General features: G+C 35.1%; 1 protein-coding gene across 2 annotated transcripts in view; it reads right to left on the bottom strand.

The window, feature by feature from the left end:
• LOC149065300 (uncharacterized) overlaps window positions 1-25,612 on the bottom strand; it is a 101,120-nt gene that overhangs the window by 9,910 nt on the left and 65,598 nt on the right. For both annotated transcript variants that reach the window (XM_089254113.1, XM_089254114.1), the window contains exons 18-21: window positions 23,521-24,517; window positions 13,025-15,036; window positions 10,852-10,944; window positions 7,697-7,771 (exon numbers count right to left, since the gene is read on the bottom strand). In XM_089254113.1, coding sequence (XP_089110239.1) covers window positions 7,697-7,771; window positions 10,852-10,944; window positions 13,025-15,036; window positions 23,521-24,517 — 3,177 coding nt within the window. The remainder of the gene's footprint in view (window positions 1-7,696; window positions 7,772-10,851; window positions 10,945-13,024; window positions 15,037-23,520; window positions 24,518-25,612) is intronic.

Here is a 25,612-nt window from a genome sequence, read left to right as displayed (position 1 = left end):
AAAGGGCATTCATAGAGTATAAAGTGGAAGAGGCGATCAATCAACATTTACTGAATCAAAGATGTTGAAGAAATGGTGGGAGATAGTAAAAAGGAAGTTGAATCTAGGTTGGCAGAAAACATTGGCAGTGACCCAAAATCATTTTTCAAGTATGTCGATAATGAATGCAAGGGTGCAGTTGGAACCTTCAACCTTTCAGATCTTGCAGGCCAAATTGAAACTTCCCATGAAGCCTGCAAACTACCAACTCATACCGAGGTACTTATAACTGTAAGAAGAATCCATACAGATTTAAAGGACTTCTAATCTAATTTATACTGAGATCTTAATAGATGGTCAATGAGGCCCCCGAGTTAGGACAAAAATAATTGAAGATATTTATTTTGAAATTATTTTCTTTCATTAATTATAAATTTTTATTAATTCTGAAATAATTTTTTTTCCCTTACTAAATCTAAAAAAGTCTCTGATTTGACTTTGAATGATTCTATAATTATTTATTTCAGTAATTCTGCTATCATTCCTCTATTTCAATATTTTGAAATTATCTCCTCAATATGTCTTGGCATTATTTATTACCTATAATACTCAGGTGGAAGATGTGGAAGTTCTGAAACTTTGGACTTATGGAAGTCCTAAATTTTTGTGTTAACAGCACAAGGACCAGATGATATTTATCCCAAGGTCTTTAAGGAGCAGGATTCATCGATATATATATCCAATATTTATTTTCAAAACATCATGATATCTGATATTTTCTATATTTTCAGTCAAAAATACATATTAAATGTATTAGTATGTATAATTGTATGATATTTTCATGATTTAAATATCAATGAATTTACACATGAATTCTTTGAATTTTTCAATCCGAAATTGGTTAATCAGTAAATAAATAGATTTGCTCCATAATATATGTATTTAGTCTGAAATGTTTTGAAATTTTCAGTTGAGAATGCATTGATATTTTCAGTTGGGAATACATTGATATTTTCAGTTGGGAATACATTGATATTTTCTGTTGAGAATGCATTGATATTTTCAGTTGAGAATGCATTGATATTTTCAGTTGGGAATACATCGATATTTTCAGTTGAGAATGCATTGATATTTTCTGTTGGGAATGCATTGATATTTTCTGTTGGGAATGCATTGATATTTTCAGTTGGGAATACATTGATATTTTCAGTTGAAAAGGGTTTGATATTTTCATTTGAGAATGTATTGATATTTTCATATTTAGAAATAATTTAATTATTGCGAAAAATATGTGTCTAAATATGTCTAAATATTTCCTGTTCATTTATTGAATGGTTTCACATTTAATTTCATATTTTCATTTGAGAATGATTTAATATTTGAACTGAAAATATCAAACCACTCTCAACTGAAAATATCAAACCACTCTCAACTGAAAATATCAAACCACTCTCAACTGAAAATATCAAACCACTCTCAACTGAAAATATCAAACCATTCTAAAATGAAAATATCAAACGACTAGCTATAATACCCGGCGTTGCCCGGGTTTTCTTCAATGAGGCTTTTTTGGATCACGTGATATCTCCCTCTTTCTTTGAGGGACATGCAAACTGTGTCTAAGTTCACCAATATGGCGACTTCCTGCGCGACGCATGAAACAAACAAATCTAGATTTAAAGAAACGTAATATATATATATATATATATATATATATATATTTTTTTTTAAAGGGCGCTAGGTATTTCGATTCCCCCCCTCCCCCCTGAACTTCAAGTTATCTATCTCTGCCTGTTTCTGCTTCAAAAAATGCTTAATTGAAGCTGTGGAATTTTTTCTTTTTACGGGCCCATAATTAATTTTAAAACAACCTAAACTATATGTGAATTTATGCAGTTGAATATTAAAAGACAATACACGGAAACATTAATTTTCATGCTTGAGAAGATATAAATAAAAAGTTGAAATCAATGTTATTGCATGGACATCCAACTCAAAAGTAGATCCTGCTAATTACTTCATATTTAATCTCCTGGGTTTCGTATACTTCTCAAAGAGACCTCAATATTTCAAAAATCGAGTATTTAATACAATTTTTAAAATTATTGATGTGACAGAAAACCCCACCAAATTTCCACATTTCTACATTAAAAGCGGCAATTTCAACACTGACTTTTATGAGGATCACCCTTTTTCTGACCCTCAAAGCAATACTGATGATGATTATGACGTCATTCAAAAAACCTCATTACTTGGAGTATTGAAAATATGGCAAACCATTATGAAGGCATAAATATTATACATACATTGGCAGCGTTGAAGAAATGACAAACCATTGTAAAGGCATATACACGTCTGAAACGTATCGCTAGGGAACCACGGTAACCAAAGTAAACATTCGGAAAGTGATTGTTGAAGCCCAAAAACCATTGTTGCCAGACAGTTTTTTGCCCATTTGGGGCACTTGCCCTGCTCTGACGAAATTTTAAAGTAGCCTATCGTTCAAGTCGGGTCCCATTTAGTATATATGCAAAATTTGGCGACTATTGATCTAAAATTGTAGATTTGTATAGAGAACATACATACACACACACACACAGACAGACAGACAGAAAATCAATTTTATATATATAGATTGTGAAATGAAAACATCAAACCCTTCTCATATAAAAATATCAAACCATTCTCATAATATATATATATATATATATATATATATATCGAAAACATCAGATATATATGAAAATATCGGATGTGAGATGAAAGAGTAAGAGATGAGATTTATAATATTTTTTTTATTAATATAAGCAGTAAAAGGAAGTGTTCATGTTAAGTGAAATGTTTTTCTTTTTAATTTATATCATGCTTAAAATATTTATAATAAACAGCCGGTTGACCATTTTACCGAAAATATCAGATATACATCAAAATGTTAGATATTTGATATTTTTAAAAATATTGCGATATTTACGAACCCTGTTAAGAAGTGTGCTAACAAACTATTGGAAACAGTTGCACAAATTTTCAACAGTAGTGTTGCTGAGAATATTGCCTCACAGTATTGAAAGCTTGCTAATATGGTTCTGATATTCAAAAAGTGTAGTAGAGGAGCTATGCCCAATTATTGAATTATATGTTCTATTACCGAAAATTTTTGAAATTATTATCAAAAGGCAAACTGAAGTGGATGGACGATAATAATGTACAGGTAGAAAACCAGCATGGGTTCAGGAGAGGAAAGTCATGTATGACCAATCTTCTTTGCTTATATAATAATGTGACAGGTTTTGAGCAAAGGCAAAAATGTTGACGTTGTGTATCTTGATTTCCAAAAGGCATTCAATCGGGTCTAACATGGTAAACTCTTGAAGCAAGGGAGATTGGCATTGGGGGAGAGGGAATTCTTAAACTGGATAGAATTGCAGTTGCCAAACTTTTCACAGCAGGTTATGATGAACAGGGAATTTTCTGATTGGACAAGTGAAGTCCCTAAGGGAAGTGTCTTCGGTCCCACTTTTAATCAATAAACTTGATCAGGGTGTCAATGGGACTATTGGGTAATCTGTTGGTGACATGTAGCTAATGGAGGTGATTGGCAATCAAAGCGATAGGGAGTTGCTTCAGACAAACTTGAATATGATTGTAGTATGGGGAAATGAATGGAGCATGGCTTTCAGTGTTGACAAGTGCATAGTTGCTCGTTTTGATTTGAACAACCCCATTTCACTTAAGATTAAGAATTCAACGGTGATATTATTCCAGATGCAACTAGGATAATTGATTTGGGAATGCTCATAGGTGAGCTGCTTAGATTTTCTGAACACTATTCAGTGACAGTCAAAAAATGTGATAGAATGCTCGGTTTCATTTTTAAAAAGGTTTCTTCCCGTTCTCCCAAAAAGATTCTTCCACTTTTTTTGGGGCTTGATTCATCCTGGATTGGAGTATGCCATACCGTTTTGAAGACCACACCTATAGGGACATAGAGTTGGTCAAGCAGGGTGCAGAGCTATAAATGCTCTTATAGGTGCATGGGGCTTGAGATACGAAGAAAGATTTGATTTTGTTAATATGTTTACATTCGAAGAATGCAGGTGGCAGGGGAATATGACCAAAGTATTTGAAATTTTCAACAGGATGGATAATGAATGATGGATCATGAACTACACAACATCACAAATATTTTTTTTTGTTGCATGGAATTTTTTAACTATATTTGGTATGCTGATTTCAAATATGAAAACAGTTCTTCTCTATCAGCTTTAGTTTTTGAGATTCAGCATAGCTCAATTATGAAATATTTTAACATTGAGTAGTAGTTAAGTTTTTTACGTGTGGATTCGTTTTTCTCAGCTTTTTTTCTTTCTGCTATGTGTGTCCAAGTTAAATGTGCGTTGTCCGGCTTTCATAATGCATGGTCGTGGAACAATCCGGAGCTAAACAAAATTTTAAGCATTTTTTAATCTGCTTCCAGGATTTTTATTCCGCAAATTACGAACAACTACATAACTTATAAAGTTCTTTGTTTTGAGCGGTGAATAAAAGAAAAAAATGACATCCAGTCGAAGAAGTTTCAATGATCATCCTGATGTATTTTGCTAGACGTGGAGAATACACATTAAAAGAGAACGGTAAAGCCATTTTTCTGATTTTGTTAAAAGAGCTACCTTGGGTATTTTGGCATTAGGCTTGGTGATTAAGATAAAATTTCGACTCCACACACAGTATGTAAAACTTGTACATAACATCTATGACAGTAGACCAATGGGAAGAGAAGAGACATAAATGAGGTCAATACCTGTTTCTCACTCAGCCAAAATGAAAGAGGAATACAATATTATCACTTTGGTCGTAGAGAAGATAGTTTTACAAACATCAATGGGTAATTTGTGTTATGTGAAAATGATTTAACTTTCTTTCTGGTCAGCAGGGAGGGGGGGGTTCACACTAAATATCATTGCTTCATATATCTATGGCGTAGCAGAGCTTGAAATACTACTGGATAGGAAAAGAGTAGCCTACAAGAGAGAACATGGTTGTTGGAGAAAGAAATGTCATTCATGAACCCTTAGCCAGATGAGACAGAATCATCTCGCTTCTGTTGTGTATAAAGCTAGGGTTCCTTGCTTTGCATACATAGGACAAAAAATGCATGAAATAAATACAGAAAAACATAAAGCTGGAATTTTTGATGGTCAGACAGCTAATAAATGATCCTTATTTCATAGATTCCATGAATGAGATAGCGTGGATCTCATTTGTCCTTGTTGTCAAGAAATTTCTTGGCAACCGCAAGGCTGAAAACTATGCTGAACTAGTTAGCAGCATTCTTAACAACTTTAGAGACCTTGGTTGTAATATGAGCGTAAAGTTTCATTACTAGCACAGCCACATGGACTGTTTCCATGAAAATCTAGGTGATACTAGTGAGGAACAAAGTGAACAATTTAACCGACACATAAAAGCAATGGGAGACCAATACCAGGGCAGATGGGATACTCATATGATGGTAGATTACTGTTGGAATCTGTAAAGAGACCATGTAAACAAAGTTCACTTAAGAATTCCAAACAAAAGAAGCTTTCGGAATAGAAAAAAATAACTTTTCTTTGTTTTATCTGATTTTTTTTCATTTTATTTACAGGAGTATTGCTGTATCTTTTTCAATCAATTGAAATGATAAAAAGTAATTAATTTTTCTCTTTCAGTTTAACGCCTATACCCTAAGCCTAATTTAACGTGTCAATGTGTGTGTGTGAATAATGCTATTTTCATATCTCACAAATGAGAGCTAATGGGCAAAAACTAATAATGTCATATTCATTTTCAGCACGTGAAATACACATTGTAACGTGCCAATGATCCCCCAGCGTAAAAGTCTGTAGTCGCCATCACGTGATCTGTTGTCATAAATAATGTTACTACTCATCGGCAGCGGTGATCGTATGGCGACGATCAAGGCCGATCGTGATGTCCGCCTGCGATCACATGCAAATGAGGCAACCTTGAAACTGATTGGTTTGCTTAGACACGTGCGGTCGGAAGTTTTTCCTTAAATACCGGCCGTACATTGTAACAATGCTCTCTCACTCTGCGTTCATCCTTTTCTTGTTCTTTTCAACTGAAGCCCTCTAGTAGGACGGTTTACCGTCTTGCTACCGTATCCATTGGCCTTAGGCTGGGAAACTAAGCTGATAATTAGTTAAAATGCAATAATTTACAGTATTTGAATCCGTTTCCCAGCAGGTCCAGAATCGAGAAAAAATTAACTAATCTTCACAGTCAAAATTCTTCATTGCTGATCAAGGTGGTCCGGCCCTCAACCAAGAGGCCCCCTGGAACTGATCAAGGTGGTCCAGCCCTCAACCGAGAGGCCCCCTGGAACTGATCAAGGTGGTCTGGCCCTCAACCGAGAGGCCCCCTGGAGCTGATCAAGGTAGTCCGGCCCTCAACCGAGAGGCCTCCTGGTGCTAATCGAAATGATCCGGCTCTCAACCGAGAGACCTTCACTGATACTTGCAGGGAAAAGCTACGTCGAAGTGAGTGACTAACAACATCGGATGTCCGATCAGCATAAAAGTTTGGCTGTTGATGATCATCAATTGGTGAGCCAGTATCTTTCTGTTAACGTCAAATAGAGGGCTCCACGTTATACTAATCTATTGTTAAAATTGATTAACTTATTATTGAATTTAATAAATAATATTTCACGCGAAGGTTTATTTGCAATCATTTTCCACTTGTTGTTTGCCATCTTATTACTGGATATTTCGAACCGGGCAAGCAACTCCCATAAGGGACGTTGCAACATAAAGTCAGTTAAAAAACCTGGCACCAAAATCAGTGTGTTGCGCAGTGTTATTAATACACTGCCAATCAAGTGCTTTAATGGGGGGGGGGGCGCACCAGTATCAACTGGTAAGGAACAATTCTAGGTCATGGTGTCACAGAGGTTTTCTCTAATAGGGTTGTGAATGAATGGAATAGCTTACCCACAGGTGTCGTGAATTCTACCACAATTGGCATGTTTAAAAAGAAATACAATATTCATATTGCGATGAATTGAGAAGCGGTTCATGCTTAGATAGGACAACCATAATTTTTTATGGGCACTGTATTTTACTTTAGCATAGTTCTTATTTTTATCTTTGTGATAATTGCTCTCATTTTGGGTTACTGTATTTCACTTATATTTGGCATCCATACTTCTTATGGGCATCTTTTATTCAACCACCTAATTGGGCATTTTGCCTGTTGTGACCTTTGTATATGTATTACAACAGAATCGTAATGAACGCGAGTGCACACCTTTCTTCAGGATTTAAACATAAACCTGTCACATCAAAAATTGTTGCGTTATTGACACAGGTCTCGACTTTGACTCAAAGAAATTATGTCAAATCATTAAAACAAGATGATTTGATAGTCTTTTGGATGGGATGGACTCGCATAGCGAGAACCCGGGTTCGAACCCCACTGTCACCACAGTGGCGGTTGGCTGAAGTTGGTTTTCTGTGGTGCCCAACTTCAAGGCACAAATGTGAGAAGATATCCCCATTAAGTCTCGCCGCAGAGAGCAACAGGACTACAACAGTATACTATTCAATCATTATACTTCATACATAGTTAGAAAAATTGGTGGCAGATGGTAGCACAATCTTTTGTATGAATGCTTGCTATAAATGTTAATCATAATTTTAGAAATAGGAACTTGTACCTGAAGAATCTTGTCACCAGTTCTCAGAGCACCACTTGCAGGACCATCTGATGCCACATGAGCCACATAAATACCCTGAAAATTGAATAAAACAATTATAAATATCGCAACAGCTTTTATATATTTTTACATGCACTCAATGTATTATTTTAAAGAAAGCTTTCTAAACCATTGCCGTCCATGGGACACCTTATCATGTAGTTCTACCCATGCAGAGCCCATAAAATGGCAATCTGATAAATCATCTTTAATATATAGAACAGATTTAATTAAATCATGCTGATTGGAACCAATACCATGAAATAATACGTAAACTCCATCTGTGGGCCATGAAAGTCATAGATGTGAATAATATCTTAAATTTTTGAGAGAGATGGTTGGGAAAGCTGTACTGAAATTTTTAATGTGAAAGGAGAAAAGGTTTTTCTTCTCATTTTGGACAATAGCACTGCTATTTCACAAATAACAGATACTTTGGCAATCAAAATATATTTTCTTTCCCTATCTAATTCAGGATACACAATTAGGATTCTTAATACAGAAACTTTTTACAGAAAGTTTCAGACCAAAAAATTTTTGTAAATTTTTAGATGTAGTGTACAGACTTATAACTACAATAATGCAATGATGTATGAAACCAATCAGATTACTTGGAATGTTGTTGACTAATCTCAGCAAATAAATCAGACCAGACAACCAGATAAATACAAGCTTTGTTCTCAGATTTTCATCAGTTGATTACTTGGCAAAATATTTCAAATTTCTTTGAATAACAGTAACCATTCTTTGCTTTCACAGCACTCCAACACTACACATAATATGTTCATACTGCTAACAACATGACAAGAAGCATGACAATGCAACTAATTATTGTAAAGAAAGGGTTCTGCCTCCCAGAGAAGAAGTTCACTGAGAGACAATCATGCTGAGGATTATAGCTTCTACCTAGGTACGTTAACCACATACACACTAGTTTTACTTTCAGATCTGAAATTATACTGGTCTGTCAAAAACTTCACATTTTTCTTACAAATACAAATACAAGGCCATAACAGGTAAAATACCCAACGAGGTGGCTGAGAAAAAGATGCCCATAACAAGTATGGATGTCATATATTACAGCAACCCAATTAAAAATGAATCACAAAAATTCTAAACAATACATGATAAAATTTTATACAAGGCCTATAAAATGTATTTATGGTTGTCTTATTCTAAGTATGGATAGCTTCTCAATTTAACCCAACATGTTCATTGTATTTCTTTTTAAACATGTCAATTGCGTTGGCATTTACTACCACAGGGGGTAAGCTATTCTATTTATTAACAACCTTATTAGAGAAAAATTCCCTGCGACACCATAACTTAGAATTGTCCCTTACCAATCGATACTGGTGTCCCCTTGTAAAAGCAGTTGATAGACACGAATTGATAAATCATGGTCCATCCTATCCATACCATTGAAAATTTTGAACACTTCGATCATATCTCCCCAACATCTGCGTCCATGTGCCTCCATAGGTAAAGTCTGCAAAACCTCACCGCATACTCCAGTCCAGGACGAACTAAGCCTCGGAAAAGCGGAAGAATGACTTTAGGAGAAAGTGCGAAGACACCTTTTGAAAATAAAACAGAGCATTCTATTTGTTTTTTTACCAACACTGAACAAAATGTTCAGAAAACCTAAGCCACTCGTCAATGAGAATTCCCAAATCGGTCACCCTAGTTGCATCCGGGATAGTGACACCATTCAACTCGTATGACAACCGTGGATTGTTCGAACCAAAATGAGAGACCATGCACTTGTCAATGCTAAACGTCAGGATCCATTCATTTGCCCATGCTGCAATCCTGTTTAAGTTGCTCTGGAGCAACTCCCTATCACTTTGATTTTCGATTACCACCATTAGCTTCATGTCATCTGCGAATTTGCTAGCAATCCTATACCCTGATCGAGTTTATCAATAAAAAGTGAAAAAGCATGGGGGCCCAGGACACTTCCTTGAGGAACTCCACTAGTGACACCTATACAATCAGAGAATTCCCCATTCACCATAACCCGTTGTGAACTATCTTTCAACCACAATTCTATCAAATTCAGCAAGTTCAGCAAGTTTCTCCAATCCCAATTTCATGTAAAAATGCTTCAAGAGTTTACCATGTTGGACCCAATCAAATAAAGAATGGATCAATTGGCTTGAATGAAGATTTTCAGTTTTCACTGATGAACTGAAGTTTGTTTACAATTTTTGCTCTGTATCTGTTACTTTTGGTCACACCAAGCAAAACCAAGGAAATTAGTACGTTCACGTTAATGAAACACACTTATAGCAGCTTTTACTCCAAGATGCATAAAACCAGAAAAACAACATTGTCATAGCAAATATAAAAATATAACCCAATGATAGAGCAAAACACCACTAAAAACTATTTATATGAACGTTTTAAAACACTGAGTTCCATTCTCGAATAATTGAAAACATTTTGATTTGAAAAAAAAAATGTAATTAATCTTTTGAGAACGGAACCCATGGTGGATCAATCAAAGATTTTTCATTTCTTTCTTTCTTTCAAACCGAGCATAACTCTAATTTATCGCCATGGGCAATTTACTACCAATTGAGTTGTGCTGGAAGTATGAGTGAGTGCACCTAACAGTCTGAATGTATGTATAGTGTTAGGTATAAATTTTTAGTACTGCCATCTATAGAAGAAAATTGTGAGCGAAATGTGATGAGACTTTTTAATGGGGAATTCACACCTCTAAGTTGGGAACCACAGAAAACTAACTTTAGCCTACCACCACTGTGGCAGGCAGGTCCTCGTGATGTGAGTATATCACTCTGACCACTCAACCACCACAATGGCAAATTTCCTTCACTGTACATGTACCTCGTAAACATTCCTTCAGGAAATTTTTTTTAACAAATCAGTATATGCAGAAACGTGCTAAGGTCCTAACATATGTATGTAGTGAGAGTTATGTTTGTTTCATGTTATACTGATACTGCCATCAATCATAAGGAGTGAGATATTTTTTCTCACTTTATCGTGGATTTTAATTTCATATTTGCTGTGACAATGTTGTGTTTCAATACACAAAATAAGACACAGATGTACCATACCCACAAGAGGAAATAAGTTTATGCACTTACGCTGTCTGAGGGCTTTAACGGGCACTTCTGAGCTCCGATTCCTCCTTCAATAGTGAACCCCAACCCTGGATTCTTCACTATGACTACAGGGAACTTCATAGGGAGAAAAAAATCAAACACATGTTGAGCATTCACACACAAAGAAAACAATTGCACAAACAAGTTAAATATATGCTGCTAAGCTAAAAAAATGACCCAGATACTTTGTTGTAATTCCCCCCCCCCCACCACCACCACCACCTAAATGAATCACATTGAACATTGAAGGGCCAGACACACCCATATTAAATCAAACAGCGTGGGCTTTGTCATGACATTGGCTTTATGAGGCCATAAAAAACCAAGTACTTATATCTATCCTAATTTATATAATTGTTTCAAGTACAAATACAAACACAAAGGCCACAACAAGTAAAATGCTCAACAAGATGGTTGAATAGAAATAGATGCCCATAAAATGTATGGATATTAAATATGTAAAATACAGCAATCCAATAAGAGAGCAATTAACTCAAAAATAAAAAAACCCAATAATTATGAAAAAAATATAATACACTGCCCATAAAAAAATTTATGGCTGTCTTATCCAAGTTTGGATAGCTTCTTGATTTGTCCCAATATGTCTATCCTCCTCCTTTTTAAACTTGTCAATTGTGTTAGAATTCACAAATGCCCTGAAGTTAAGCTATCCCATTTATTGGCAACCTTATTAGAAGAAAACTCTGTGACATCACAACCTGGAACTGTCTCTTAATAATTAAACAATATCGGTGTCCCCTAGTCGAAGCAGTTGATTGATGGTGTATTAAATTAATAACTCATGGTTCATCCCATTGAAAATTTTATACACTACGATCATATCCCCCCCCCCGACACCTGTGTTCCTCCAATGTAAACATATTTAAAAAATAAAGTCTCTCTTCATAGGTCAAGCCCAGTGTACCATCAAGCGAGTGCATGGCTCTTCTCCGCACCCCCCTCAACCAGAGAAGAGCCAAGCGATGGATTTTCACCAAGATCCTTGCGGAATCAGGGAGAAATAAACCACTCAGGTTCCTCTCTGACAGAGTGTATAGGCTATAGATATTCAGAGTGTATAGATATTTAATGGGTAATACAAGTGTCCAAATAATGCTTAGTGCTTTTTCAGCCAATTTTCTGCAGATTCAGATCAATGTTTATCTTGGCATCATCATAGTGGATATGACATTGTCTTGATAAAAGAAGATATCTACTGATAAATATGATTACGAAACCATTTAGATGAAAGTATTGAAAGAGCAAAAGAGTATAATAATAAATAAGAGAAGTGGTGTACAATGGTTGTATTATATATATTGAGCTTCACGAAAAGCAACTTAATTGTGAACATTATTCAGATATATAGATAAGCGAAAATACACTTGAACACATATTTAATAAATATAATAATGCTGTTGCAAGAGAAAGAAAAATATTCTATAGCTTATTCCTATAGGCCTGCTGGAAGGACCTTTCAGTCCCTCGAGGCTAAAAAGTGTTTGTTTGTAATATGCGTGCATTCATTTTTTTGTGTATTATATGTTTGTATTTGTGTAACACATGTCTAGATTTGTGTACTGCATTCTAGTATTCGAGTAACACATGTTTGTATTTGTGAAATAAAAATAAATAAATAAAAATACGGAATCATATTATGCCGAAAGACTTGACAGACCTAATTCAGTTGACTCATGGTATTGTTAGTCTACCCCAAAAGAACTATATCAGATCATAATGTTTCCCAGTGGTGGACACCTCCTGTTAACAGACACTTCTTTAATTGCTGTGAAATGTCATTTATGCGCAATATTTCACTTCCTATTAGCTGGCACTGCACTTTGTGGACTAAATTTGAAGTTTCACAAGTTTACATTATCGTGAGGTCTCACTGTTTCATTATTACAAACAGAAAATTTCTTTTTCATTTCTATTCTTCAAGTGAGTAGCCGGTGCAACTGCACACCTCTAAGACAAGCTCTGTTTTGCCAGTAAAGTAGAACCTATATTAAAAAGGGGACGATAGGTCCCGATGTTACGTCATGATGAGATCCTTGGTTGAAAGTAATACTAATTAAATCAACTATGGCATTTGATGGAATTTACAAATTAAGTACTAAAGAACTTGAATATAAAATGAAGCAGTGATACCTACCACCATTGTATTCTTATGACTACCAAAGAACCAGGTATTCTTTTTGGGTGACTTCGGTGACTCGAGGACGCTTATTTGCGTGCCCTTTATATGATTTTTCTCTTGATCGACTGTGACAGCCTTTTCCGAAGAACCAAACTGGTTGTTCAATGCTTTATCCTCGTTTTCCTTGTCCTTTACTGGATGAATGATATTACCGCCACCACTGCTCTCAACAAGGTAATTGTTTTCTTCTGGTTTTATCCGACTAATCAAATCGGGCATATTATTTTTATGCTGCTCCGTAGTAGGTGCTACAGTTTCTTTCTTTGGAGCATTTCCTGAATTTTTGTTGATGCAGTTAATTAACTTTTGAGTTACACTTGATATTTTATTAGAAGAACTTTTGGAATGAACTGATGCATTTGATGGTTCAACCGGTTGGGGCACGTTGGAAGGTGGTTCTGTGGTCGTCACAGTGCCATTTGGTTTTTGATAGCTTGGAGAAACAGTGATTTGATATGCACCGCTGTGGTTTGCAGATTGTGAGACCATGTTTTCATGACTATTTTTACTAGGACTGGCATTACCGCTTGGAATATCTTTTGATAAATTTTGGTTTGATTGTGGGACGTGATCTATTGATGCATTCTCCTTGGAATCTAACATTCCTGTCGATCTCAACTGGTGGGATCTATCATATGGTGGGAGAACTTTTTTGAAGCATTTATTGGTAGAGTGACAATTGTTTTCATTCGACAAACTTCCTGCATTACTATCAGCATTAATATATTGTTGTGGAGCAGCATTATTTTTGTTCTCAACTTTTTCGATATTCACAGCAGAGTTTCTTGCATGAACTTTAGGACCAGAATCAGTATGATGAACCTGGGATTGACTAGTTATTTTGGAAGTGATGTTTGTACTCTGATTCTCATAAAATGCTTGCGCTTTCTGGAATGACGAAAGTGACGATTTAGAATCATTGTTAACCATTCCTTGGTTATTCGAGAGATTCTCAGAAAGCTGACCAACTGCATGATGATTTGTTCTGGGATTCGAAGAATGATAATCGATGGCCGAATCAAGTGATGAAATAGCATATGATGTTTTAATATGTGTATCAGTTTTTTCTGCTGGTTTCGAGACACTTGTGGAATTACTATGATTGGATTTGTGATTGATATTTTGTCCATGTACTGGTGATCCTTCCTTGGTACATTGCTTACTATATGAATGAACGCTCGGAACAGGCGGTTCTTTTACTGTTGAAGAGACAGATGATGCTAGATGACCATCTGTAGAGGAATTTTCATTTGCAGTGCTGGATGCTAGATACGTATATCTTGGATCTGTTGCATTGTAATTGCCATTTCCTTCTGCCATATGGCCTCTGCCTAGCATATTCTGTATGTCCATACACTCTTTCTTGAAGTTACTAAAAACAGATGATGATCCAGAAGATAGCGGTGGTAAATTTTGATAGTCACGATACTGAAGAGCTTCGATGTTTTCGTAATCAGATTTTTTTGCTGCATTGGAATCACTGGTCCCTTGTGGCATGCTAGAAGGTTGCACATCTTTAATAACATGTGGTTCAGAATAAACTATATTTTTTGTCATTTGCTGCAACTGTTGCACACCTTTGAAACTACCCCTCAAAGGCATGGCCTTATAAATACCTTGCTTGTGGCCTTTGGCTTCTGATGGTCTTGGTGAACTCTGGTCCGATGACTTGCTGGATGCTGTTGCCATATCTTGACCATCTGGGGTATTTGAATTAGGATTCACTTCAGGTGCACCGGCATGAGCATCGGTGGATATTTTGATTCCTTCCTGTACTTTTGGCAGTGAAGCTTCTGAATTTGTCTGCTGGTTAGCAGCCTCCGATGCAACAGAATTACAAGCGCGACTTGGATTATCCATGACCTCACCATTTTCAGCGTCAACTTGATTATCTGATCCATCACCAACAGGCCTTTCGGCAGCAGGGATATCAGAATTCGGTTGTTGTGATTGTTCTTGAGATGTTTCTACAAAATAAATTATTCATGAAAAACACATAATACACAAACAGAGTTTCGAGTATGTTAACATTAGAAAAGGAAATATTAATTTGAAATATATATCTAAGTTTTTATTTTTGTTTATAAACCAGATGAATCTAAGAAAATTATGGGTGAAATTCTTAACAGGCAAACTTTGCATTGGCAAACAGTTTATTTTTTGGCAATGTATGATACTTAGGATATGAAAAATGCAAATTTTGATTACAAATGTCTTGTTATGCATAAGAAATGATAAGCAAGTCTGTTCTGACTAAAGAAGAAAGGTTAGCAACAAGCTTGGGAAGGATTTTTAGAAAGAGGGAAATCACTGGCAAGAAATCAATCAAGGGAAAAATACACGGAAATAGCTCATAGTCACAATAGCTTACATGAAATTTTGCGAAAGCGTGTTCTTATCAAGAGAAAAAAGTAGTTTTAGGTACAACTTAATGGTCATTTTCAATTAAAAATCATTGGTTGCATAACTCTACAAACACAATTTGTTGACGCCTGAACTTGCTATGAAAAACCATACAGAAATGTCTAAAAAATTTCCTTGAAGAGCGATTTATTATTATTAAGGATATCATTGCATTGAGAAAGTAAAAATTTGATCAGAAATACAATTCCAATTCACAATATTGAAAGACGATGATTTATTGAAATTTGCATTCGACCTTTTACACTACTTGCATTTCTTATGGGCAATATGTGCAACAATCTGCTAAAAAATTTCCCCCGATTACAATTCATAACGGTGCTTTAAAGTCCTCTAAATGACTTTTGCGTTATGTAAGTTCTAAATTCTTTTCCCTTTTTTCTACTGCTTCTAACTAGTTCACTCGCACGATTTGAAAAGTTGATTTTTTTTAACAGGATGAAGCTTTTCTGCAAGCCTTTATTTCTTGTGTCTCTTCCTATATTTCCCCCTCTAAAAAGTAAAAACTTGAAACAGCTGCAAAATAAAAAAGTAGTTTTTCATTTGCCTGTGAAGGTTGGTAAATGGCCAACTATTTGCTCAGTTAAAGGGCTAAGATGGATCAAAACAAATCACAAAAGGAGTACAGATTTTATGAATTTTTCAAGAACACAGTTTTGTAAGCTATTCCCATAAACAGAGCTGAAAGAGAGGTTGGGGGGGGGATGATGTTAGCACATGTGCATACAATTATTTCCGTAATCCCATAATCACATCTTTGCTCATGAATATTCCATAAATTAATAGATTGCAACTTAGTGCCTATATATGGATATTTCACTACAATGGTTTTCAAAGACACAAAAAAATTCTATTATACATTGAAATCCAGTCAATCTCAATATCTATACAAACAACCCCCCTTTTTTCTTTAAATAGTTACAGTGAAATACAGCTCGGTGAAAAAAAAACACATAACGTGATACAATCAAATTATGCATCACATACATATTTCATGTGTTAAAAAACACACAAATTAGTTTTCTATTGTGGTACCTGTTTCTGTCCACTGTCATCTTCTTTCTGCCAAAGGTCTCGCAGCTTTAAATAAAATGAATACTGGTTACAAACTACAGGAGAGTAATTAAACAATTATTCTGAAGGACAAATAGTTCTTTTTATTTTTTGTAAACAAACAACAGATCCTCTATTTCTGCATGCAAAGCTACTTTTTGTCTTTTTTTTATAGGTGCTTTGAGACACAGAGAAAACAGAAAGAAAATGAAAGTGTTCGCACTTCGGAAAACTTTAAAGGTATCCATAGAAAAGTTAGTGAAAAGCAAAATATCTTCCATATATACATATATATGCATGTGTTCTGTGCTATATTCATATTTTACAAAGACGTTCAAATTCACTCTGATTTGTAAACATTAGGAACCTGAATTGCAAACAGCTGAAGGAAATATGGTATTAATAAAGATTGTGTAAAAGATAGAAACTAAAATGATGAAGAGTTGGAATTATCGCAATGTTATTGACCTCTACTTTCAAGCTGATTAGACATCATTTGCTACCTAAAGTGCCCCACCCCTACTCTTGCAGCTTATAACCAGTAATGAAGGTTTTTTTTGCCAAATAATTAGTGCCATAAAAATTTTCTGGGCTTAACTTCAATTTGAAAGTTTTAGGCCAGTGAAGGTTAATAATCAGTTGAAATAACGTTTTCTTACTGTTCCGAATTGAGAATTAACGTGGGAGTACGTCTGGTTCTTCTGTTCCTAATTGAGAAGCATTTGATATGGAGAAAAATAACATGTCTATTCATTGAATATAATCACAGAAAAAGAAGTTTCAGAGCTGATGGTTTCTTTGCTACATAGGCAAAATGTGGGTAAAAACTGGAAATTTACAAACCAAGCTTTCCTTAATTTTTTTTCCATGGCAACTTTTTTTTTCAAAAAAAGTGACATATTTATGTATATAATCTGTATGTAGGAAGAACTTATGGGACATATTAAAGATTTTTATAAGCCCCAAAGCAGAATATGCCGAAATCTGCGACGTAACGTCGCAGAACAATCTGGAAGAATTTTAAAAGAAAACACTATTATGGTGGTTTTTACTGCAGAACATTTCCAGTCAGCCGAGGGCTTGTTACAGAACAATGCAAAACATTCTGTTTTGGGGTTTATAAGCATCTTATCCATTTGCTTCCAATGTATAGGTTGTAGATAGTTAAAGTCCCTCTTTCCTGAGCTGTCTACAGCTTTTAACTATCCATTGAAAAATTATGAAACTCTAGGAATATCTCTATGAGGGGATGGGGTAAAGAATTTTCAAAGCCCCTTTTAAAGACTGAAAATATTCGGCTTTTGATGTGGGAATCACCATAGTCAAGAAAGAGTTTGACCAGCAAAGCCATGCTGCATCAACTAAAATTTTCAGAGACAATTAGTAAAAATTTAATTTGAACATCCTACGCTATACCTTTTACTCGTTAAGAACCTGCATTCAAGAGACCCAGGTGAGCTTCAATAGAGTGACATCACTGCACTCAATACATGTCAAAAAATATGAATTGGGAAAACAATATCTGCAAAATTATTATATCTTTTCATTTTTTATGGCTGACTTATTATTTTATGATGCCTGAAGCATCAGAAGAGTAAACTGGGAATGGTATAACAGAAAATAATAAAAGGAAAAGATATTGCAAAAAATGAAGAAAAATAAGCTAGTTTAAAAAACTCATTGAAAAAATTTCCTACACATAACCAACAGATTATACATTAAAAGAATATCTGAATTTATTAGTGTGGATTATGGTATTATGAAGTGAAAGCAGAAGTAAAACCTTCACTCCTAAAATTAACAGATGGCATCTCAAATCCTTAAACAGATGCTTAAAAGCAACTCTACTTACTCATTATATCAGACAAAACTATGCGCTGGGAAAAAAAGCAGTGAAAGCAGTTGCTACAGGGAATGGTTGGGCTAAATAAGAAAAAACCTTAGAATGGAAGATTTTATTTCTCTCTTATCAAAGAATCATGATAAGTAAGATGATCACAATTTAGGACTCAAAGGAAGAAATATTTAATTAAGTATTTTTCCGTTCAACTGCTCTTTAATCAAGTAATACAGGTAAGCGCAAATGGTAAAAGGCATTGTGGATCCAAAGGGTGATTGTTTCAGAGATAAATGACCATGCAAACAACATAGACATGCAGGACCATATAAGTGCAAGATAAAACTGATCATAGACAATAATGAGAAGGAAGGAGGGTGGAAGTGCTAAAAAGAGATATACATGTGATGAAGATTGCTAATTACTCTGGCATAGCTTTCACACATGCAAATTTTTTTTCTTCTCTTCAAAATTTAAAATATCTAAATTGATTTCTAAACAAACATAACAGTCACATCGAAAATATAATAATAAAATATCCTGGAATAAAAGCATGCACATCAAAGTCAGACGATTCTGAAATACGGGCTGCAAAAAACTAACATTTAATTAACAAAAATATGAAACACTCATGTGATACACTGATTACAATAAAGATACTAATAGCATATATATAGCACACAATTTGCATTACATATAAATTCAAAGATGATATATTGATTCTCTTAACCCATTAATGCTGGTTGATAAGAAAATTTGCCACTTGAAATTTTAATTTTTTTTCTTTGCCAATAAATGCAGAGAGTGGTTCCACTCATTGCTTTCTTAATTTCTAAAAAGCAAAGTCGTCTTTAATGGGCTACTCTGTTCAACATTATCATGACCACTGTGGTGCATTATTGGTGTTATACAACTCAAACTTGTGGGAAATGACATTTGTCAAGCAGTACAGTAGAACCTTAATTATCCAAAATTATTAGAAAGACACTATGTTGGTGAATTAAAATTTCTATAAATCAAATATGAATGAATTTAAATGTCCCTTATCATCAGTACCAATTATAATATATACAGAGTACATACTCATCTTCGTAAAAATTTTCCCTAACTTTTTCAGGTTTTCCAGTAAGATTTTCAAAAAATTCAAGGTACCTTTTTTAATTGAAAGTTTAATATAAATTAAAATAAATTTATTTATTGACCAAAAATTTTAGTAATCTTGTGGGGTTGTTTACAAAACTCTTTTGATTTCACATTCTTGGTATGGCTCTGAATAGCTTGTCTATCCCTGTTGCAAAGCCGACACTACGCTTTATATGGGCCATTTTTGACTACTTTTCAATCCAATCAGAATACTGAAGATTCAGGTTTTTTATGCCCATTCCAGATTGAAGACAGTTTTCTTACCATTCATCATTTTCAAATAAAAAATATTCACGTGGAAATCATAATACAATGTACACATGCTTCATTCAGCACTGCTCACTGAAGTATACATAATCGGTCAATCAACTGCTTTTACAAAAGAACACTAGTATCTCGTTTGGTAAGGGACACTTCTAGGTTATGGTGTTGCAGGGAATTTTTCTCTAATAGGGTTGTTAATAAATGGAATAGCTTACTCCCCGGGGGCAGTAAATTCTAACAAAATTGACATGTTTAAAAAGAAATACGATAAACATGTTGGAATAAATCGAGAAGTTATCCATACTTAGAATAAGACAACCATAAATACATTTTATGGGCATCGCATAATATTCTATCATGCATATATGTGTATAATGTATATATATATATTGTTTATAGTTTTTGTAATTGTATTTTTAATTGGGTTGCTGTATTTTAGTAATATATGGCATCCATATTTGTTATGGGCATTTTTTTCTCAGCCACCTTGTTGGACATTTTGCCTGTTGTGGCCTTGTATTTGAAGCCAATTTAAGAAATAAACGATTGACACTGAGTTTTCCTAATACTTTTTTATGCATGGCTTTCGACGATTTGCAGTTACGCTAAGTTTTTGGAAACACTTTGTATGAGGTTAGAATAACGTTTCAGCAATACGCTATTCCATGTGGACTTACGAAATTCTTGCTTCTCCACCGCAGTTTGTAAAGCTTTTGCATTTCATTGCAAGATCCAAGGACAAACAAACCACAGAAAATACATTTTGCTATGCTTGACTGGATAGTGAGTATGTAAAAGGCTAATGTGAAATTGTGTCAGCGATTTACCACCAATTGTGCAACAATGATTTAGAAAACATTAATACAATCAAGCTTGTCACAGATGGTTGCGGTGGACAGAACGAAAGTTTTGTTGTAGAAATGGTTTGCAACAGGGCTAGTAAAAAATATCCCAAGTTCAGTAAAAAAAAAAAATCATTCTTCTTTTCCCTGTTTTTGGACATTCCCACATTCTCCCAGATTATATTTTCAGCAGGATTGAAAGAGAAGTTGTGGCCAAATCCACCATTGTAAATCCTCAAGAGTATGAGGAAATTTTTAAGAATGTTGGAACTGTTTTTAAATTGGATACAGATCTGGAAGTATGACTGGAAAGCAGCCGTATTGGGCATTCCAAAACATGGAAAAATTCCTGCTGCGCCAGGCACTGCCAGTAAATTGGCACTTTCAGTTTATGTCCAGAAAAAAAATTATCCTGACAAAGTACAACACTGTAACTATTAAAGTGCAAGGCAAGATTGGCTACAACTTGACTATTGGTGTTCTGAAGAGTATCTGAAAAAAAGGTAAATCCTGGAAAGAAACTATACCACAACCTATTAATAAAGGTATTGTAAAGGCTGAGAAATTGAATGTGACCCGAGGTTTCTTCAAAATCACTATGAGCCTGCATGGGATATGCAGTCAAACCCCTCCAGTATTACAAAAAAAAACCCCATTTTATTGATCAAGTTGTTTTACAAAGAGAAGACAATGGCCAGGAACACACAGCTGCAGATTATTCTCGTGAAATACCTTTAGAAGAGGAAAATATTTTGGAACTCTAACACTTTTTGAAAAAGCTATATTACCTTTTCAAAATTGCTAAATACAACCGTACAATACTGGTCTAGGCCAGTGGTTCTCAACCGGGGGCCATATGGCCCCCTAGTGATACTGGGATACTTCAAGGGGGCCACGGACGAAAATGGAGAAAGGGGCCATGACAGGTGGTTCGGAGGGCTGCAGAGAGCTGAGAAGATAAATTAAGGTGGGAAGAAATAAAGCTTTTATATTAGTGAATATACACTTACAGAATCCAACAAAACCACCCATAAAACCAGGGCTGTCTTAGGGCATAGACCCATCCGGGCCTCACCACCTACATTTTGCAACAAGTTCCCTAGGATGGGTTTTTTCGCAACCCCCTTCTCTATATTAAATATAGTGTGAAAAACAAAAAAATGATGAAAACCATATCAGACCCCGGGCTGCAGCTCTGTCAGTCCCGCTCTTGTGAGGGGTCATGCCTGAGGGACCTCATGTCCTTAAGTGACCCCACCTTATGATATTTTTGTAGTACAATTAATTTTGAAAATAAGTAGGAAATATGTAGGCTGTTTATTTCCAGCTAAGTATGGGACTACCATAGCATCACTTTGCCTAGGGGGTCCCATGATGTTGAGACGGTACTGATAGAACTCTGGCTAACATGGAGATCAATAAATTCTAGGCCAGTGGTCTGGAGGCCAATTTTCTTCACAAAATTTTCGTTCAGTATAAATTCACTGAAAAAATCATTTCGATATGTATAAAGGATCTTGCTTCCAGATGAGAGGTGAAGACTCTGTGTAAGACGGGAGCCATGAGAAAAAAAATATGGTTCAAATGAGGCCAGGGGCAAAAAAAGGTTAAGAAACACTGATCTAGGCCAAGTGTGTTCTTTGAGATAATAAAAGAGTTTTGTAAAACTGTTGCCTTTTCTAACTTGAGTTTGTTTGTATTTTCATATTCAATGAACATACTCATAATGTCCATTCTTCACTTTCAAAACTTATGTTCAACATGCTTTTTTATTTTGTAAGTAAAGGAAAACTAATATTTTTGGCCATAGTCATGGGAAATTGTAAAATTAATGTAAAAATCAATTAAAAAAAATATTTTTGCACAGAATTGTGAGAAGTTTCTTTATTTTGCTGAAAAATTTGTTTTTAGACATAATGGCTTTTGGAACCAAGTGACTAAATTTTACAAAATTAAGAATTGAATTATTAAGTTATTTGTTTTCACTTCACATACAATTTTGACTGATCAAAGTTTTAAGAGGTTTCACAACGTTATAATAATCACTAAATAGAAGAAACAAGGCACCAACAATCAGAAGCATCACTCAGAATATATTTAAGCACCTCGACGCATTCTACCTATTGTTGTGAACAATTCCATAGTCTGTTGGCGGTTAACTTTGCAGTGAAGGGTAGAGAATGTATTCTCATGGGGGAAAGTAAAGTTTCCGCATATCAGAGGTTGCTGAGAAACATATATAGTTGATGCACAATATAACGACCCCCGTTCATTCCATTGAAAATAGACGTTATATTGGGAGGGTCATTATATCGAAAGTAAAACATATATGATAGTCGTTCTATGAAAAAATTTGGGACTTATCCTACTGTTTCAATGTACTTTAATTTCTGGTTTATTTCCCGGGGAACAAAAATCATTTTTGATTTCAGAAACAACTTACAATTCTGAAAGCATCAAAAATAGTTTTTTTTCTTAACATCACACTTATTACTGAAATTATTATGTAATTTTTTACATGCATCATGTTAGATGCAAAGAATAGTTTTTTGTCATGAGCTTGGCGAGAATCAGCCATACTTTACTGAGGCTGCACACTAATACACTGGTTAAAAGGTTTTCGTTGACATAGAAACAAGTGATGCAGCATCCTCACGGTTTTCCCTTCACTGCAAACTTAACCAAGAACAGACTATAGATCTAGAATGTGACAATAGCATGAAAACTCAGCCTATCGAATAATTTCAAATACATTTGTCCTAAAGCTACCCTGCCTGTCTTAAGTTCATCTCAGTTTACAGTAATGAATATTTGAATGCATTAATGAAACCTGTAAAACAAATGTTTCCACCAAAATATAAATTCATTGTTTTAAAAAGAATATACAATACCTTTCCAAGCTCCAGGAGGCTGTTCTCCATACGATGTCCGAGGTGGAGATGTACTTGGTATTATATTTATACATGGAACAGATCGATTGAGATGAATAGCGTTGCTCATTGGAAGTTCTTCTGGTACATGTTCTATGTTCTGAATCTGAACCGGAATAGATGTTGTTCTACAATGCAGGCTATCACTCATGAATTCAACACCGTGCATCGATATGTCATATTGTTCTGGGTTAGAAATAGAATTTCTCGTTTCCCATGATATTTTGGAATCGTCAATGGAATGTTGTCTCTGTCCCACATCGTTGTAATAATTTGAGCTGTGCACTCCAGGAAGAGTGGCGTAAGATTTGACTTGCTGCATTGGATCAGCTACTGGTCCTCCAGAATAAACTTCTGTGCAATGTTTCATACGAGGAGACGGAGGCATTACGGGATAAGTTGGTGGTGCATTATGATAACCATAATAACCTTGGTGAGCAGGAATTTGTGGTGCGGGGTAGGGGACAGCATTGCCAGGTTGTGAGGTAATTGGTCCAGAAGAATACTGACCCTGGACATGAGGAACGGTTCCTCTCAAGGGTGGTGGATATGTAAATTTTGACTCCATTCTGGGAGATGGAGAGCGTCCTGGTCGGGGTGAATTTCCAGGAGACACTTGCAGTACGTTAGCGGTTGGTTGTGGCATCAGGTGGTATTCTTGCGGAGTGCCATGTAATGGTGCTTGCACACTGATACATTGAGCCCTCTTCATGTGTGGAGAAGCGGAGAATCGCCTAGGTATGGTTCTTGCCCCAGCTGGTGGCGGTGCCACTGGTGGTCTTGGCTGCCACTGAGGTGGTGGCGCTTGTTGCATGGGTAGACTAGGATGATAGTATTCTACAGACTGGACTGGAATGTCACTTTTTTGGTAGTAGAATGCCTGATTATCACCAAGTGGTTGCGTTTGGTAAGGTTGACTTGTATTGTAAGCAGGATAATACTGAGCATATGTTGGATCCTATAAAATTCAATAAGTGAAATTTAATGTTTGAAATAATAAACTATACAAAAACATAATAAATTGTAAACAATGCAATAAATTGTATCACTTGGGAAAAAGTGCAAAGAAATTGCTTAAATAAAATAAACAAAAATTAAATTAAATACAGGAACACCTTGGCTAATGAATGGTGCGACTAACAAAGATTTTTTGCGACGTTTTTCCTGCCATTGACTAATGAATACAGATTTAGCCAATGACATTTTCGCTGAAATGAAGCATGCACTAACATAAAAAATCTGCCAGGTTTTTTTTTATAAATTTGAGAAAATGTCTGAACTCTAAAAAAAGAGAGACTTTTGGAAACGTAGTGTATTTTTGTTAGCAGAGGTTAAATAGTTAAATATACAGAGTGTACAGCAAACGGGGGTATAGTATTTTACTGGTGAACCATTGATTCTAGAAGTATACTTTCGATCAGACAAAGTTTTCAAATAATGTGTAGTACTCAGATATTTCATTCATGATTAAAGGGGTTGTATAGTTATTAAAATAAAAAAATACAGTTTCTAAGTGCAATATTCATTGAGATATTTAAATTTGAAAACTGAAGGAAAATTTGGAAAAAAAACATCTCTAAATGCGGAAAAACTGTTTCACCCGCATTTAACACTTCTTTCCTTCATATTTTGGAATTTTAATACCTTAGTGAATAATGCATTTAGAAATCTGGAATTTTTTGTGTTGGCATAAGGAGAGACAGGGCAACAACTTTCTAATTGGGTTTTGGGGCACACAGGGACTATATAAAAAGTTAAAAAATACCTCTAGGGTCAACGGTTCGCCATGCCCCCGTTTGCTATGCACTCTCTATGGAGTTAAATATTGTTAGCCTCCCCCTATATATATACAAGGGAAAGTGGGAGGGGGAAAATGAGACAAGGACAAATTTCAGTATCTGTTTTTTTTTTTTTGAGAGAGAGAACGATTTTGAAATATTAAATTTCTTTTCATTTTATGAAGATACTGCTAATTGATATACTTTAAGTATTGCACTTTCATATATAGTTAAACTTTCTTATGATAAACCAGATACTGTTAAGCGTACCTGGT

The sequence above is a fragment of the Pholcus phalangioides genome, unplaced genomic scaffold (assembly GCF_987345545.1).
Source record: "Pholcus phalangioides strain wild (caught in Gottingen) unplaced genomic scaffold, Ppha-v1.0 ptg000040l_1, whole genome shotgun sequence".
Lineage (NCBI taxonomy): Eukaryota > Metazoa > Arthropoda > Arachnida > Araneae > Pholcidae > Pholcus > Pholcus phalangioides.
The sequence above is the reverse complement of the archived record's forward strand: the minus strand, read 5'-3'. Positions and strand labels throughout refer to the sequence as shown.